Source organism: Dryas octopetala, chromosome 2, assembly GCF_963921425.1.
Source record: "Dryas octopetala chromosome 2, drDryOcto1.1, whole genome shotgun sequence".
Lineage (NCBI taxonomy): Eukaryota > Viridiplantae > Streptophyta > Magnoliopsida > Rosales > Rosaceae > Dryas > Dryas octopetala.
The window spans coordinates 28,409,172-28,423,767 of NC_141367.1; the positions used below are offsets into that span (position 1 = coordinate 28,409,172).

The 14,596-nt window shown below is 36.7% G+C and overlaps 4 protein-coding genes and 1 non-coding gene across 5 annotated transcripts; 2 read left to right on the forward strand and 3 right to left on the reverse strand.

Moving 5' to 3' along the window:
- The first annotated feature begins 163 nt into the window (after positions 1-163).
- TRNAW-CCA (transfer RNA tryptophan (anticodon CCA)) lies at positions 164-235 on the forward strand. The gene has a single exon. It is a non-coding gene; the product is annotated as a tRNA-Trp (tRNA).
- A 359-nt stretch (positions 236-594) lies between these two features.
- On the reverse strand, positions 595-2,817 carry MINE1 (homolog of bacterial MinE 1). The gene is made up of 2 exons (XM_086232346.1): positions 2,651-2,817; positions 595-1,467 (listed from the first exon to the last, which is right to left on the reverse strand). The coding sequence occupies exons 1-2, from the start codon at positions 2,735-2,737 to the stop codon at positions 883-885; spliced, it is 672 nt and encodes a 223-aa protein (XP_086088472.1). The 5' UTR covers positions 2,738-2,817; the 3' UTR covers positions 595-882.
- Positions 2,818-3,024: 207 nt separating this feature from the next.
- Positions 3,025-6,691, forward strand: RRG (sporulation protein (DUF155)). The gene is made up of 7 exons (XM_086231325.1): positions 3,025-3,337; positions 3,680-3,791; positions 4,157-4,316; positions 5,221-5,369; positions 5,658-5,809; positions 6,198-6,312; positions 6,413-6,691. Exons 1-7 carry the CDS (start codon positions 3,048-3,050, stop codon positions 6,551-6,553), a joined length of 1,119 nt encoding a protein of 372 aa, XP_086087451.1. The 5' UTR covers positions 3,025-3,047; the 3' UTR covers positions 6,554-6,691.
- A 130-nt stretch (positions 6,692-6,821) lies between these two features.
- On the reverse strand, positions 6,822-8,554 carry LOC147295193 (DUF538 family protein (Protein of unknown function, DUF538)). The gene is made up of 3 exons (XM_086231326.1): positions 8,291-8,554; positions 7,674-7,728; positions 6,822-7,429 (listed from the first exon to the last, which is right to left on the reverse strand). Exons 1-3 carry the CDS (start codon positions 8,390-8,392, stop codon positions 7,050-7,052), a joined length of 537 nt encoding a protein of 178 aa, XP_086087452.1. The 5' UTR covers positions 8,393-8,554; the 3' UTR covers positions 6,822-7,049.
- An 888-nt stretch (positions 8,555-9,442) lies between these two features.
- Positions 9,443-12,278, reverse strand: CM3 (chorismate mutase 3). Its single transcript, XM_086233010.1, has 6 exons — positions 11,965-12,278; positions 10,800-11,019; positions 10,577-10,663; positions 10,252-10,395; positions 9,935-10,027; positions 9,443-9,811 (listed from the first exon to the last, which is right to left on the reverse strand). Exons 1-6 carry the CDS (start codon positions 12,159-12,161, stop codon positions 9,575-9,577), a joined length of 978 nt encoding a protein of 325 aa, XP_086089136.1. The 5' UTR covers positions 12,162-12,278; the 3' UTR covers positions 9,443-9,574.
- Positions 12,279-14,596: the final 2,318 nt, after the last annotated feature.

Below are 14,596 nucleotides of genomic sequence, written 5' to 3' on the forward strand. Positions count from 1 at the left end.
AGATTTGGGAGCGAGGGAGAACTGAAAAGTTCCCGCTCAATGTGAAATAATATCAGGCGAATTTAAATTCAGGTCGACTGGTTATTATGCGCTTTTGGCTTTTTTGGTAAATATGATACGATTTGGTTTAATAAAGGTTTAACTAGTTGAACAAACAACAAGTGGATCCGTGGCGCAATGGTAGCGCGTCTGACTCCAGATCAGAAGGTTGCGTGTTCGATTCACGTCGGGTTCAATCCCCGTTTTAGACATTTGGGTAATTTCGGGTTGTGGGGTCCCACCTATGTTCCAATTTGGTTTTCATCTTTTTGTTTTGTTTCTGTAGATGGTTTTCATCTTTTGACAATATGACAAGGAATTGTCAACACAATTTTTGAAGAAGAACTTGCATGTACCGGCCCATCCTCTCTCTCTCTCTCTCTCTCTCTCTCTCTCTCTCTCTCTCTCTCTCCGTGACACCAGCCTGTCCCTATGATAGGGACAAGCAAGTTATTTTCCAATTTTTGTTCAAATATCTAGATTGCTGAGTCTCTTGGACTAACACATAGGTTACGCATGATTCCTGCTCTGCATGAGAGAATATCTTAATAAATGTCACAAAACACAAAGCATCAAGTGAATATCATAAACAGGCATGGATACCATAGGTCTATACCAGTACAGTAGTACACACACCCCGTATTATAACCAAAGCCAAAATAAAATCAAACCACGAATTCAACGGAACAAAAAACAAATCCCTAATCGCCTTACAGGTGATTTTCATATATATACAGAAAAACAAATCTGTCTCACTGGCTACGATCCACACATCTAAAAGAGAAACTTCTTGGTCTTGGCCAAACGCAATGTATTTCTTGAACATAGAAATCATTGGATTCTTTAGTCAGGAATGAAGAAATCAAACTTGACATCAACAGAACCGGAAGTTTCTCCAGTATCTATGTATTCAATGTTTGTTATTGTTCCAGTCTCATCTGCAACTTGATATTCTGGCTTAACCCGTCTTACAGGTACTGTGACAGAGTAAATAGTTCCGAGATCAGTATCAGTAGACACACTCAGCTGAACTTTGTCCCGTGATTCTATCTCGACAAAATCTGATAGAGCATGCACAATGTTGTTGACAATCTTCCGTTTAGCCTCATCACTAACTGCACATCGATCAGAGAAGAGGATCATCTTCAAGCGCTGCTTGGCAATACTTGCGTTAGAGCTCCTTCGGGATGTTGGTGATGGGAATATTATCTTCCAAGCCAAGTTTAAACGCTCAAAGAAACTCATATTGATGGCATTTAGGAGGAAGCTCTCGGCATCTTGGCCAATGGACTTTGGTGACAACTGAAAATCTCCAGTGAGTCGCTTGGAATGTAGACGAATATCACGTCTATCAAATGCCATATTGGGCCGATTTGGTGTAAATGCAGAAATGCTAGACCCTCCATTCAAAAAACTAGCAAAATCTACCTATAACACAGCACAAAACTTGGAAGTTGAGCACAGGAAGACATTTGCATATCTTATTAAGCCATCAGATGATATTTGACAATCAGGAGGGAACGAAATATTTCCACTTTCAACTAGGTAGGTTTTCAATAATAAAATGAAAGTGAGGTTTTCTTTCCCTTCATGAATAAGGAAAAAAAGTTTGGGACACTATCACTGCAACCATACAGATCACTGCAAATAAGTAACCATCCATAAAAAAACTAAACACTTTACCTAGAAACACTATGGAAGTTTTAAAGATAAATTAAGTAACAATGCACTATATGAAACCATAGCTCAATTGACAACTCATCGTACCCTCATCCCTGTTTCATTGACATCATGTAACTACAAAGAAGCAACACATGAATCTAGACTCGATCACCTACAGGGAAAACCCAATCCAATACAAGCAAATGAACAAAACATGCAGGTATTTCTAATAAACATGACCAACACCATAGTCGTCAAAATGACTATCACAACAAGTCAACAAGCACAATGTCAAGACTGCTTTCAGGTTTACCTTAAAAGCCATGCTCCACTTAGACTTTACTCAGTCTGCATAGCTGCATAGCACTTTCCATGACTCAACACACCCAGACTGGGAACTCAGAACATAGACAATTTTAAGTGAATCTGAACTAGATGAGCCACAAGTAAGAATCACAAGGACCCTCATTCTACCACCAAGTTATCATTCTCCTTTAGCTATCAGTCCAACAGACAAAACTCTCAAGTTAATGCGCATAAATAACTGAATTGCACCATTTTCTGTAAACTTAAGCTACTAAGACAGATAAGAACGTCAATATAATATTTCAAATTTTCTTTTTAAAACACACAAGAAATTTAACATAGAAATGAAGATTTATGTGCTTAGGCCCCAATTCTTAAATGATCCGTCTGCCAATTAAGAAAAAGTTGTACAGTCAGATATAAATTCAACATAATATATCCGTCTGCCAATTGTTAAATCTCACAGTAGCCCTCAACCAAAACCCAAATTTTCAGTTCATTTCTCACGCTTTCCCGAGAATCAAACAGCCCAGCAAGCGAGATACGAAGAAATGCATGAAACCCAGATAAATTTAGAGACAAAATGACATAAATACACCAGAATTAACACTGGGGAACAAAAGGGTAACAAAACATTTCAGACCTTTGAAGAGGGCAAAGAGCTCCGGAGAGAGTGCGTTGGATGAGAAGCCAGTGTGGCTGAGACCCTCAAATCCCCAAAAACAGCCATATTTCCTTTTGAAGTCCCTCTGTCTCTCACTCTGTTCCGATAATTGTCACTCCGCAGTCCTCACGCTTTTCTTTTGCTCAAAGGGACCGGCTTTCAGCCTTTCAAGGGTTCAGCTACAGACAACGGTAGTGTCGCTAATGACAGAAGACTTCACGTCGTTTATTTTAAGATATAAAACGACATGTCGTCCTTACCGAAACTTTGGAAACAAGCAGTGACGTACCAAAAAACCAAAACTTTGCTTCCCTTGAAAACCTTAACTTCCAAACACACTGTAACTAAAACTTCCAAAACCTTAAACTTTCAGTTAATGGGGAGGTGGAGAGCAGCTTCTCTTCTCCTCAACCACATAGCCTCCACAGCATCCAAATCTTCTCTTGCTGCCAAGCCTCTCCATCTCCCACCTCCTTCTTCAAGCTCCTCCTTCCCCACCTTCCACTTCAACTTCCTCAATTCAAGACCTTTCTCTGCAATCCCATCTCGGGTCTCCATTGACCCCAATGATTTTGACTCTGGGCCTTCCTCTTATTCTCAGAGCCAAGCCAAGGAAGACGAGGAAACCGGAAAAATTTCTATTAAAGCCTACTTTCTTTGTACCAGGTTAGCCGTTACAGTTCTTAATTATGTTGATTCTCATGTGGGTTTTGATTGTTCCGTCATAAATTTATGTGGCTCTGCCTCCATATGTGTTTATGGTTTGTTCAAGCTAATGACATCTCTTAAAGAACATGCCTTTAAGCTTTGGTTTTGAAATGAGGCCTTTAAGCATTGTTACTTTTGTTTTTTGGTTTAATGTCTCTATGCTTTTCTTTTTCATATTTTGATCTGTGATTCTGAATTTCGTTTCTGGGTTGGTTTCATCTGTCGTTCTCTCGCACGTTTCTCTGTTGTTCTGCCTATGTTCTTTATGATTTGGCTTTCTCAGATTCATGGTTTTCGCAGTATCAATTTGAAGAGCATGCAAGCCGAGCATTTAAGCAATGTCATTCCTGCTACTTCTCGTTCATCAAATTATATTGCCCTCAGATTTTGCGATTTCCCTTCAGAAAAAACTGTAAGATGATTCGTTAAACAATCAAATACTTGCCGGTTGAAGTTCTTGCTGTAACTAAATTTTTTTCTTGGGACCATTCCTCATGATATATATATAAACAACTCATTTTGGGGGCATTAAATTTGCTTTGGTGCTATGCAATGCATCGATTTTTCTTCGTTGGGCAATAACAAGAGGGAATTTGGAAACATCTTTATGCAATCCACGAGCAAGAGAAGTGTGGTTTAGGCTGCTTAGCCTAATTTGCTTTGACCAATTTTAAATATCTTATCCTAAATAAGTATGGAGTTGCAATCGCATATCTAATACAACATTTAGTATAATCAATATGACAGTTCTTCTGGTATCTTGTTGCTTTCATTTAGGGACTAGGACTCTGGGGGGATCCAAGTTACTGGCGTTACATGGTCATTTTCCAGTATGGATCTGCTGTTTTGTTTAATGTTGAGGATCATGAAGTTGAAGCTTACCTGAAACTAGTTACAAGACATGCTTCAGGATTGCTTCCAGAGATGAGGAAAGACGGTAAATTTCTTTATGAAGATCCTACTTCATTTGACTTCTAGCTGTGATCTGACACTTGATTTTAGTTCTGCTCAGTTTCACTGAGTTGTCAAATACTAATATTTTTACGGATAGTAGTGTGTTCCAAATTTGTAAATAGCATGAGGGTTTCATAAAATATGTTTTTCCTTACATATTAGCATCTAAGATGACCCGTAAATAGTCTGGATGAAGATAAAAAGTGTTGATCACAACTAGTAGTTTGACTTTATCATTAAATTTGGAACTTAATCTTACCATATCAGGCATCTCACATTTTACTTACATGCAATGGGTACTTCCATTGGGCTTAACCTTTAGATTGTACTGGATGATTGGGGTCTTGGAATTTCCCTGGAGAAGTGGCAGAAATTTTTTTTCCTTAAGAAGAGTAGGTCATAAAACAATGCTCTGATACCGTGTTGAGAAAGTAGGTAGAGAACAAAATTCATTAATTGTAACCCTAAAAGGGTTAAACAGAGTACAATTCTAATCACAATAAGAAACTAAAAAACAACCAAATCACTTAATTTAGAAAACTAGATTACCCCTAAACAAATAGGAAACTAAATATTGTAACTAAATTAGAATCCTTATTACAAATTTACAATGTACTTTTATTCTCAAACAGTCCAAAAATAATCTGCCTTTGCATGTTACCACATTCTTCAAATGGTGCAGTTGGAATTGTAAAACTACCTTGAATAGTTCAGTCATATAATTAATTTATACTAGTGTGCTCATTGCTTTTGTTTCCCATATTCTTCTCAGTTGTTCAGCTTTGGTATACTTATATTTATCCACATTTGTGTCTAAACAATTTTTCCTTGGCTTTTTAAATAAGATGATAATTCACTGTTTGGCTCTCCATGTGTCCTTGCATTAGATTATGCTGTAAAAGAGAAACCACAGCTGGTTGAGGATATGCAGGGTGGCCCAGACTACATAGTTCTTAAAACTCTGGACACTGATGGTATCCGCATTATTGGAAGTGTGCTTGGCCAAAGCATTGCTTTAGATTATTTTGTTTCACAGGTAATTCCTATCCAGTATTCAGTTTTATGTTTCCCCTAGCTCCGTTGTAGAAAAGGCAGCATTGTGGTGCTATCTTGCTTTCTTTGTAAACTAGAATTGGTGCATTAAAAATCTCTGGAGAACCTTCTGTCATGCTTGTAATGACATATAAACATCTCTGATATTTCTTGAAACAGAATCACATGTTGCAATGAGTCTTGGTCGAATCTAAACTTTAGATTTATGACAGTCTAAATCTTTCTCTATACCTCCCGGGGTGTGGCTCTCTCTCTCTCTCTCTCTCTCCAGATTGATGGTATGCTTGAAGAGTTTACAGATATAAATCGTGGCATGGAAAAGACTGGAACTTTCACAATGGATAAAAAGAAGCTCCTTCAACTTGTTGGGAAGGCTAACTCAACCCTAGCTGATGTAATTCTCAAAGTTGGTCTTTTTGAGAGGTAATACCATCGTACCTCTCATTGGTTGTTTTAAGTGATACTTCAGAATCTTGCCATATACTCTTTGCAATTGATAAGTGCCAAATTGTTCCTTCTGCATGCTGGATGATCAAGTTTTCTTACTGACCTTGAATATGGTTGTTTCTGCTCATTGGTTTCAACTTCTTCCCTGTTTATAAATCTTGGTACAAACTTATGTGAAATTTCAGCATATATACTACTGTCGTGGCTGAACAAACATCAGAATGACCCCCAATTTATTTCCTGAAGACAATTACTATGATTTAATTGACATCTTTCCTTATCTTTAGGCAGCAAAAATTTGGATATATAAGTTTGGTTCATAACCTAGCATTTGTCTCATATTCATTTGGTCTTCATCTATCAGATCAGAAATTGCTTGGAGGGATGCAAAGTATGCTAAAATATATGAGTACCTACGGGAGGAGTATGAGGTTACACAGCGCTTTGGAAATTTGGATTTCAAGTTGAAATTTGTAGAGGTAGTTTTTCCCTTCACTCACTCTAACTAAATATCGAAAATGCTATATATACATCTTAAATTCATATGTTCTTTTGAACTAAATCATTCTTTCCATGCAGCACAATATTCATTTCTTGCAAGAAGTCCTTCAAAACAGAAAGTCAGATTTTCTTGAATGGTGCATTATCTTCCTGTTGACTATAGAGAATGTTATATCACTATACGAGATTCTTCGCGATTCAAATGTGGTTCCTTTGTGATTTGGGACGCAGATGAGAAGAGTTGCAGTAGCAAAATTCACCATAGAAAATTCATTCGGTCTACAGAGAAAAGTGATTTTGTATTAATATTCTTTCAATGTAAGAAATTCTCTGATTTGCTCCTAATTAAATTGCATTTATCAAAATAGAGAAGAAGGTTTCAAGTTTCTGAAATCACTCCAGCAGAAATATAGAATGCGAATAGACTATATAACTATCTAGTATCTACTGACTCAACTTTTGCCCAAAATGGAATGCACATCAAAAGCAAAAGAAGAAGCAATTTGCATTATCCATCCCGACATTGATATTTATCCAACACCCAAAAAATGAGATTTTCAATAACCACATAACAGTGCTGCATTTGACATTGTCAAAAAGAAATGGCCAAAACAAAAAGAAAGCAGCCATATAAAGGCCTACTAAGTAAAAAACTAGCAAGAATTCAGCTCATCTTCCCACTAATGACAATGGTGATGCCCAATATACTCTGAATTCAGAATTCTTCCACTCTAACAGAGTCCCGTGGTGTTATGTAGACATCCTTGGGTCTCGACTTCTTTACGCCGGCCGTAAACCACACCTTATCGGACTTGGAACTTTCGACTACCACACTAGTCACCTTAACCCATACTACAACCTTTGTCTTCATCCCCTCTATCCCTGTGAGCTTTCCCCTCAGTAGAATTGCCTTTACCCGGGTTGCATACCTCACAACAGAGGAATCCTTGAAGCTAACTTCACATGCAGAGGGCAAGTACACAATCAGCTTTGAGTTTGATTCATTAAATTCATAACAGGTTATGTTCTGCGGAAAGAGCCCCGGTGGCAAGTTATAGTCTCGAAGGAGTTCCGGTAAGCTTTTTGGTGGCTTTCCTGTAGAAGAATCATCAAAGAAAGAAAGGTCATCTTTTGATCAATAAACATTATCATTTTTATGGTAGATGTTCATTTTGGCTTAAAGGAAAAAGGACTAAATGGCATTGTGTGGACTAGAAAGAGGTCTAACATGAAATGAATTTGACAAGTAATATCTTGCAAGAGAAAAAAGATGAATACTCATTTCAAAATATTGCCTCATCTGCACTTAAGCAAAACTATGGTAAATATGGTTCCACACCTTTTAGTTTGTTGAAAACCCATTTTGCCTTCTCCTCAACAGTATTTGAGAAAGTCTGCAACAACAAACAATCTAATCAATAATGCGCAAATACTTGCACAATTACTGCAGTCAGGATGTTTTTATAAAGTTCTGTCCTTTTTCATCTTTTCCTTTAAATCTTGGTTTTCCTTTTAATTGACTATTTTCCAGAGATGCCAACCATAATGGATCAACCAGAGAAATAGGAAAGTGCAAATATCATAAATCATAAGAACACATATAACCCTGAGATTAATCACTCATCTGTAAAATAAAAACCCTTAAATCTTTATTGCACAGAAAGGAACACAGCAATAGAATCAACCAAGATTAAAAAAACCCATCTTCCAATCTACTCTTTTTCAGCCAAAAACCTAACAGATCAGATCTCATCCACCGGTAATTACAAATGATGAAAAGCAAGATTAGAAAAAGTATGAACTGGGTACAGTTAGATTCAAGCCACATTACAGAAATCATCACCAGAAAAGGAAACAGAAACAATGACAAGAATATAATCAAAGCAAAAGCAAAAAGGGTACAAGATTAAACAAAAAGAGTGATGTCTAGACCATGAACACAAAATCTATACTCACAGTGAAATCCTCAGTGATGTTAGAGAACTCTTCTTTGGCTTTCTTTGAGATCCATAAGCTCCCAACTTTTAAGCTATTCACTTTTGTGAGAGCTTTCTCCATTCTCTTTCGTATGACTGTATGAGTACACACACTACTGAGTGAACAGTGAGTACATAAAAAGAGCCTCACTCACTGTCGCCAAATCTGAAGGTGGCGGATGAAGACAAACACGCGCGCTCACACTTATCAACAAAACAGGAACAGGAATAGAGTAAAGTCGCGATGTATCGTGCGGTGTTTCTGGAAACCCGCAACAGACAATCCCCCGAGTTAAACACTCTAGTCTGTAGAGGGTATTTCTGTACTTGCGCGTGAGTGGGCCACTGAATTTACTGCGCTTCGCATGCGATTTTTCACGATCTTCTAACTTTGCATGGTTCCAAGTTTCAAACTTTCGGTGTTGGATGAGGCTATTTATCAAATTTCCTCTTATCATATTCATACTAATAAAATTTGAAATATTTCTCAATTCATTAGTCAAAACTGAAGTTATTAAAAAGATTGTGGTCATTTTTTCTAGTAATTAACTATCATCCATAATATTCGAACTCAGAATTAACTCGGACAAAAAAAAATAAATGTCATACACTACATCAAATCAAATGTTCATTCCTTTTTTGTCATTTTTTTAAAGAAATTTGAAAATATAACTCTAGCATTATAAATGCCTCTTTCTTTTTAAGACCTCTCTAAACTATTCTTGGTTCAGACTTCAGAGAGACATTCATAATGCCTCTCAATAGCTGCACGGACGGGGCAGGTCGTCACAGCCTCACAGGTGTAAGATAAAAATACTGATGAGGAATAGTAAATCAATATCACCAACAAATAATTAAGAAACTAACTAAAGCGAATATAGGATCAAATTAACTTCTTTTTTTCTCACTCCTTTTTAGTCTTTTTTGGCTTTTCGGTTGAGCAAAGGTGCTAGGTGCACATGGTAGGGTCAAGGTCGCTTAATTTCCAGGCCATTTGACAATGACAAGTGTCTTTGGAGATATGCAGAATGAATCCTCCATGGCCTATATGAGTTGAGTTTAGCATCCAAGGACTAATTCAGAGAAAAGCCAAATAGATGACAAGGATGCTGCACATATAAATATTAAAAATTCTACTAATTAACAAGTTTGAATCATAAACTCGAAGTCATTCACATTTGCAACAAAATTATAAAATCCCAGCATGGGCTCAACTCTAAAATAGAAAACTGGCCAACTAGCTAACTGTGTTTTCTCATTTTATTCAATCCAATCTTCTCAATAGGTATTCAACCTGAACTTCCTTTGTCAGAGGCATGATCCATTCCCCATACAGATTGGCAACTAAAGGTGGCTTGATTTTATATACAGTGTCGGCTGCATCTTCCTCTTGGTTGATTTTCACCTCCTGCCCATATGTTTTAGTCTTCATCGCTACTCTCCTCTTGATGACTGCTTCCACTGATTCAAATGTCAGCAAGGCCATCAACTGAACCCTGTCCTGCAAGAACCACATACCAGCACAAGAAACAAGGACTTCTAATGTGAGGTAATGAATCACAAGCAAAACATGAAATAACCCACAAACCTAAGGATGATTGGATGAATAAGGGAGAAACTTTACTTGTGCTCTAATTGCATCCTCATATTCAGCAGGGGATTGACGAAATTTTGCCTCTGCAACAAATTTGCCGTAGTGGATTCTCTTCGAGAGTGCCTGTGGCAAATATCCAATATTGGAAGGAGAAGCTTCACTAATACCCCTTAAAATTTAACCCACCTCTCATTGGTCTATGAACTTTAAAATGCGACACGCAACTATTTATTTGTGTTTTTAGTTAGTTTTTATTGCAACTTACTGTTAAATTTTTCTTAAAAGAAGTGGTCACATGAGAATCATAACATCTATACAATTCACTTAAAAGTGGTTCAGTGGCTTACCTGCAAACAAAGTGTATCACAAACAGCAGCTGATCCACAATTACCATCATCTCCTGCTTTCACTAATCTGGGGAGAAGATCTCTAAAATACATATTCCAAACCTTCTTGTTTATATTAATTGAATCAGCATAAGGATGCAGAACCTAGTTGATATCAGAGAAAGGGCAAATCAGGAAAGAAATAACTCAGCAACAGCATCAATAAAAAGTTACTTAAACTTGTCAAATGAGGTCTTTGGGATATTTGAAAAATAGCCAGGTGGTTTTAGAAATTATATAAACTGATAAACATAGGTAAGTATCATGTTCTGTGTATAGCAATTACCTGTGGGTACTGCAAAGGAGGAAGCATTGGCTCAGGTAAGTATGCTGGGAAGAAAGGATGTTCATCTGGGCCCTTGTATCTGCCCACCTGGCTTGCAAAGTGAAAGGCAATTAAGAAAATTTATGGCGTCATGATTGAGGCTCCCTTCTAGCTTGCTACTTAACATTCATGAACAATAGGATTATAGTAGTTATATTAATCTTTTTTATCTCCTTTAGATTACCTGGGCATGGAGCTTTTCAGTTTCGCTGACCATAAATTCCACCAGTGACCCACGAAATCCTTCCATTGAGAATGCATCATGGTCATATGTGTCATAATTATAACAATACTGGGCCCTCTCCAAAAGGCTAAATATTATGCTATCCTCTTGTCGAATTAAAGAGTGTCTTATACTGTCTAGAGTTAAGATTTCACTCTCATCCACCCTTTTCTTTGAATATCTATACAAAAAAGGTGTAATATCAGTAGTTATGCCCAAAATGGCTAGATAAAATGAGGCAACATAAACCTCCTGATACATAGTTTTCATATTGAACTAGTTATGATATATCGAGTATAATATTGCAACAGAAATAAGTTCCCATGGATAAATTTCTGGCTGCCTGAATAAACATAACATGATTTTACAACATATACAGCATTTGGTTGGTAGACCCCAAGTTATTTTATTTGGAACAATAGCTCAATCGTCACGCTCAATCTCAAGCACAATAAGAGAGCAATATAAGTTGCAAATTAATAAGAACAAACAACAAAAGCAGCTCATATGTCATATGAACAGTAAAAAATGAGTCAGCTGATCATTTTTAAATCATTGTAAGATCACCCAAGAGGCCAAGACTGAACTTAACTAGCAGGTAAAATTGTAAATAGCTGCTGGACCACATTGGTAACCTCAATGGGTTGCTTTTGGAAAAGCTACCATGCCTGGAGTACAGTTCTTTGCAAGTACACTATTGTGGTAAAACTTTGACTAATCCAACTGAAAATCAGTGAATATAACCTCACAACCCTTTGAATTTTGAAAGCTATCTAAGATGGAATTAGATTGGTAAAATCCTCATGGGCATGCTGCTCCAAAACATTGCTGAAATTTATCCGAAACTTTAAGCGAATAGCTTAAAATGGAAATACAATCCCAATTTACTCTCTTTCAGACACACGTATCTTTTTCACTTAGAATATGCGGATATGCCCAATTCTTTGCTATTTATGATCCAAATATATGTATTATTCTCAAAGGTTCAGAACAATTAAAAGGAACAACACCACCACCAACAGTCAACAATGAAAGATGAGCTTAATCAGCAATAACATAGCACTTACCGATCAATGTAAAACAAACAAGAAACTGATCCATATAACGCACAGAAAATTTTCAGTACCTGATCGGAAAGGTTGAAGAAGAAGAAGAATAAATTCGGAGAGGATGGTACTGTTTTCCTCCGAGATTTGGTCCAAAAACATTGTGGGTGGTTCTGGAAATGGTCCGGGAGACCAAATGGGAAATGGGTCTGGGCGATCTTGAGGTATGGTGGGCTGAAGCGGTGGGCATTGAAGCTTTGAACAGCTTCGCGTCCATGGTGGTGGAATTGGGAGTGAGAGAGAAGGTGAGCAGGAGAGGAGTCGGTGGATGGCCGATCAGCGGTGGTGGGGTCGGAGAGTGTGGCGTAAAGTTATACGTATGCGTATCCCAAGAAGAAAAGTAGAGGAGTGTCGTATCGTACAATTGTCCAAGAAAAAAATATTTAATAAAAGGCATTGCGTATGAAGAGGAGTGTCGTTTCTGTCGTATCACGTAGGAGACGATCCGGATTTTATTAATAAAATGTTTTCGTACATCGAATTACACCCGTGATTACGTATCACTAACTGTCGTTTTGGGTAGGCTTACGTATCACTATTTAAACAGTAGTCCTTTTGTTGTCCGTTTTCAAATTTTATAATCCCTTTTCATCCCTAAAAATTTGTGACAAACAATACATTTTTAAAAAAATTAATAATATTTGTTCATCTTCCTTATTGGAAATGAGTTCATTTTTGCTTTTTGTGTTGATAAGCATTACCACTATGATGAATGGGTGACACGTGTCACAAAAATGTGGTTATGTAATACGTGCCATCTATCCACCATAATGGTAATGTTTACCATAATGAATAAAAATGAATTCATTATAATATTGTGACAAAAATTAATCAAAACTGTCAAATTAAAATTTACCAATATTTAACACGAACACACTATGAATAAGAACACGAACATCTATTACTAAGTACTAACGATGCCACTTTTCTTTCCTTTTTTCACTTTGAATATATGAAAAATAAAAAATAGGGAATAAGCCACCGTTGGAACCAATGCTTTCGTTTTAGCAATTTCTTTCACCCCCAATTTTGAAAAAGCTCGATTTTGAATCCAAAGATTACTTGGTGAATGGAACACATATGTCTCACCAGAAGAAGTATAGTGAAAGAGACTCCATAATAACATAACATATAATGATAAATCTAAAACAAACAAGAAATTGATGCACATGCATGTAACACAACAATTTCAATACATAATGGGAAAGGTTGAAGAAGAATAAGAAACTCGGAGAGCATGATATTGTTTTCTTATAGGATTGATCGAAAACATTATGGGTGGTTTTAAAAATGGTCCGAGAGACCAAATAGGAAATGGGTCTGGGAGATCTTGAGGTATGGTGGGCTGAAGCAGTGGGCATTGAAGCTTTGAAACAGCTTCACATCCATGGTGGTGGAATTGGGAGTGAAAGAGAAGGAGAGCCAAAAATGAGTGTGTCGTATATGTTATACGTATGGAGTATCCCAAGAAGAAAAGTAGAGGAGTGTCGTATCGCCTATAGGTATCCAACAAAAAAAGTATAGTGAAAGGGACTCCGTACATAACACCTAATGATAAATGTAAAACAAACAAGAAATTGATGCATATGCACGTACACAAAAATTTCAATACCTAATGGGAAAGGTTAAAGAAGAATAAGAAACTTGGAGAGCATGGTACTGTTTTCCTGAAGGATTTGATCGAAAACATTATGGGTGGTTTTAAAAATGGTCCGGGAGACCAAATAGGAAATGGGTTTGGGAGATCTTAAGGTATGATGGGTAGAAGCAGTGGGCATTGAAGCTTTGAAACAGCTTCACGTCCATGGTGGTGGAATTGGGAGTGCAAGAGAAGGAGAGCCAGAAAGGAGTGTGTCGTATACATTATACGTATGGGGTATCCCAAAAAGAAAAGTAGATGAGTGTCGAATATTTAATAAAACGCATTGTGTATGGAGAGGAGTGTCGTATTACGTATGGGTTATCTCATGAAAACGTATTTAATAAAACGCATTGCGTATGAAAGAAGTGTCATTTATCGTAGGAGACGATCTAGACCTTAATAATAAAACAATTTTGTCCATCGAATTACACTCATGATTACATATTGTCATTTTTTTGTAAGCTTATGTATCACTATTTGAACAATAATTAAACAAGTTCGTGTCATAATGGGTTCGTGTCATATTGTGTTCGTGTTCATTAAACATGAACGTGAATACGTATTACCACATGTACTGCTAAGTACTAACAATGCCTCTTCTTTTCTTCTTTCACTTTAAAAGTTTGAAAAAGAATAAAAAATAGCAAATAACAAAATTTAATGAGGGAAGTTAATGTAATTTCACATGTTAAAATTTTAGTTGGAAGATTAATTGAGCAAATTTGGACTTCAAATAGCAACGCTCCTATACTCATCCTTTCAAATCTCACCTATATAATCTTTACATTTATGGCAAAAACATACTTAATCTTCACATTTATCGTAAAAACGTGGCCTATTAAAAATATTCATCCTTCTCCTTTCAAAAATATAAAGAGATTCATTAGAAAATCTTTTTTATATCTTATAAATATTATATAAATTGTCTTTGGCATCTTCACATAAATACGGGCTGTCGTGTGTAAAATAAAATTGAGAACTTCTCTTAGAACGTTTCTATCAACTTAATA

Coding starts and splice junctions, on each gene's coding strand:
- RRG (XM_086231325.1), top strand. CDS start 3,048: ATGGGGAGGTGGAGAGCAGCTTCTCTTCTCCTCAACCACATAGCCTCC. Junction 3,792..4,156: donor ATTTCCCTTCAGAAAAAACT/GTAAGATGATTC, acceptor GCTTTCATTTAG/GGACTAGGACTCTGGGGGGA. Junction 5,810..6,197: donor AAAGTTGGTCTTTTTGAGAG/GTAATACCATCG, acceptor TTCATCTATCAG/ATCAGAAATTGCTTGGAGGG.
- CM3 (XM_086233010.1), bottom strand. CDS start 12,161: ATGGACGCGAAGCTGTTCAAAGCTTCAATGCCCACCGCTTCAGCCCAC. Junction 11,020..11,964: donor TCTTCAACCTTTCCGATCAG/GTACTGAAAATT, acceptor TTTTTTGTATAG/ATATTCAAAGAAAAGGGTGG. Junction 10,028..10,251: donor GTGATACACTTTGTTTGCAG/GTAAGCCACTGA, acceptor TATTTGCCACAG/GCACTCTCGAAGAGAATCCA.
- LOC147295193 (XM_086231326.1), bottom strand. CDS start 8,392: ATGGAGAAAGCTCTCACAAAAGTGAATAGCTTAAAAGTTGGGAGCTTA. Junction 7,729..8,290: donor ACATCACTGAGGATTTCACT/GTGAGTATAGAT, acceptor TTGTTGTTGCAG/ACTTTCTCAAATACTGTTGA. Junction 7,430..7,673: donor GGTTTTCAACAAACTAAAAG/GTGTGGAACCAT, acceptor ATTCTTCTACAG/GAAAGCCACCAAAAAGCTTA.
- MINE1 (XM_086232346.1), bottom strand. CDS start 2,737: ATGGCTGTTTTTGGGGATTTGAGGGTCTCAGCCACACTGGCTTCTCAT. Junction 1,468..2,650: donor GCTCTTTGCCCTCTTCAAAG/GTCTGAAATGTT, acceptor GCTGTGTTATAG/GTAGATTTTGCTAGTTTTTT.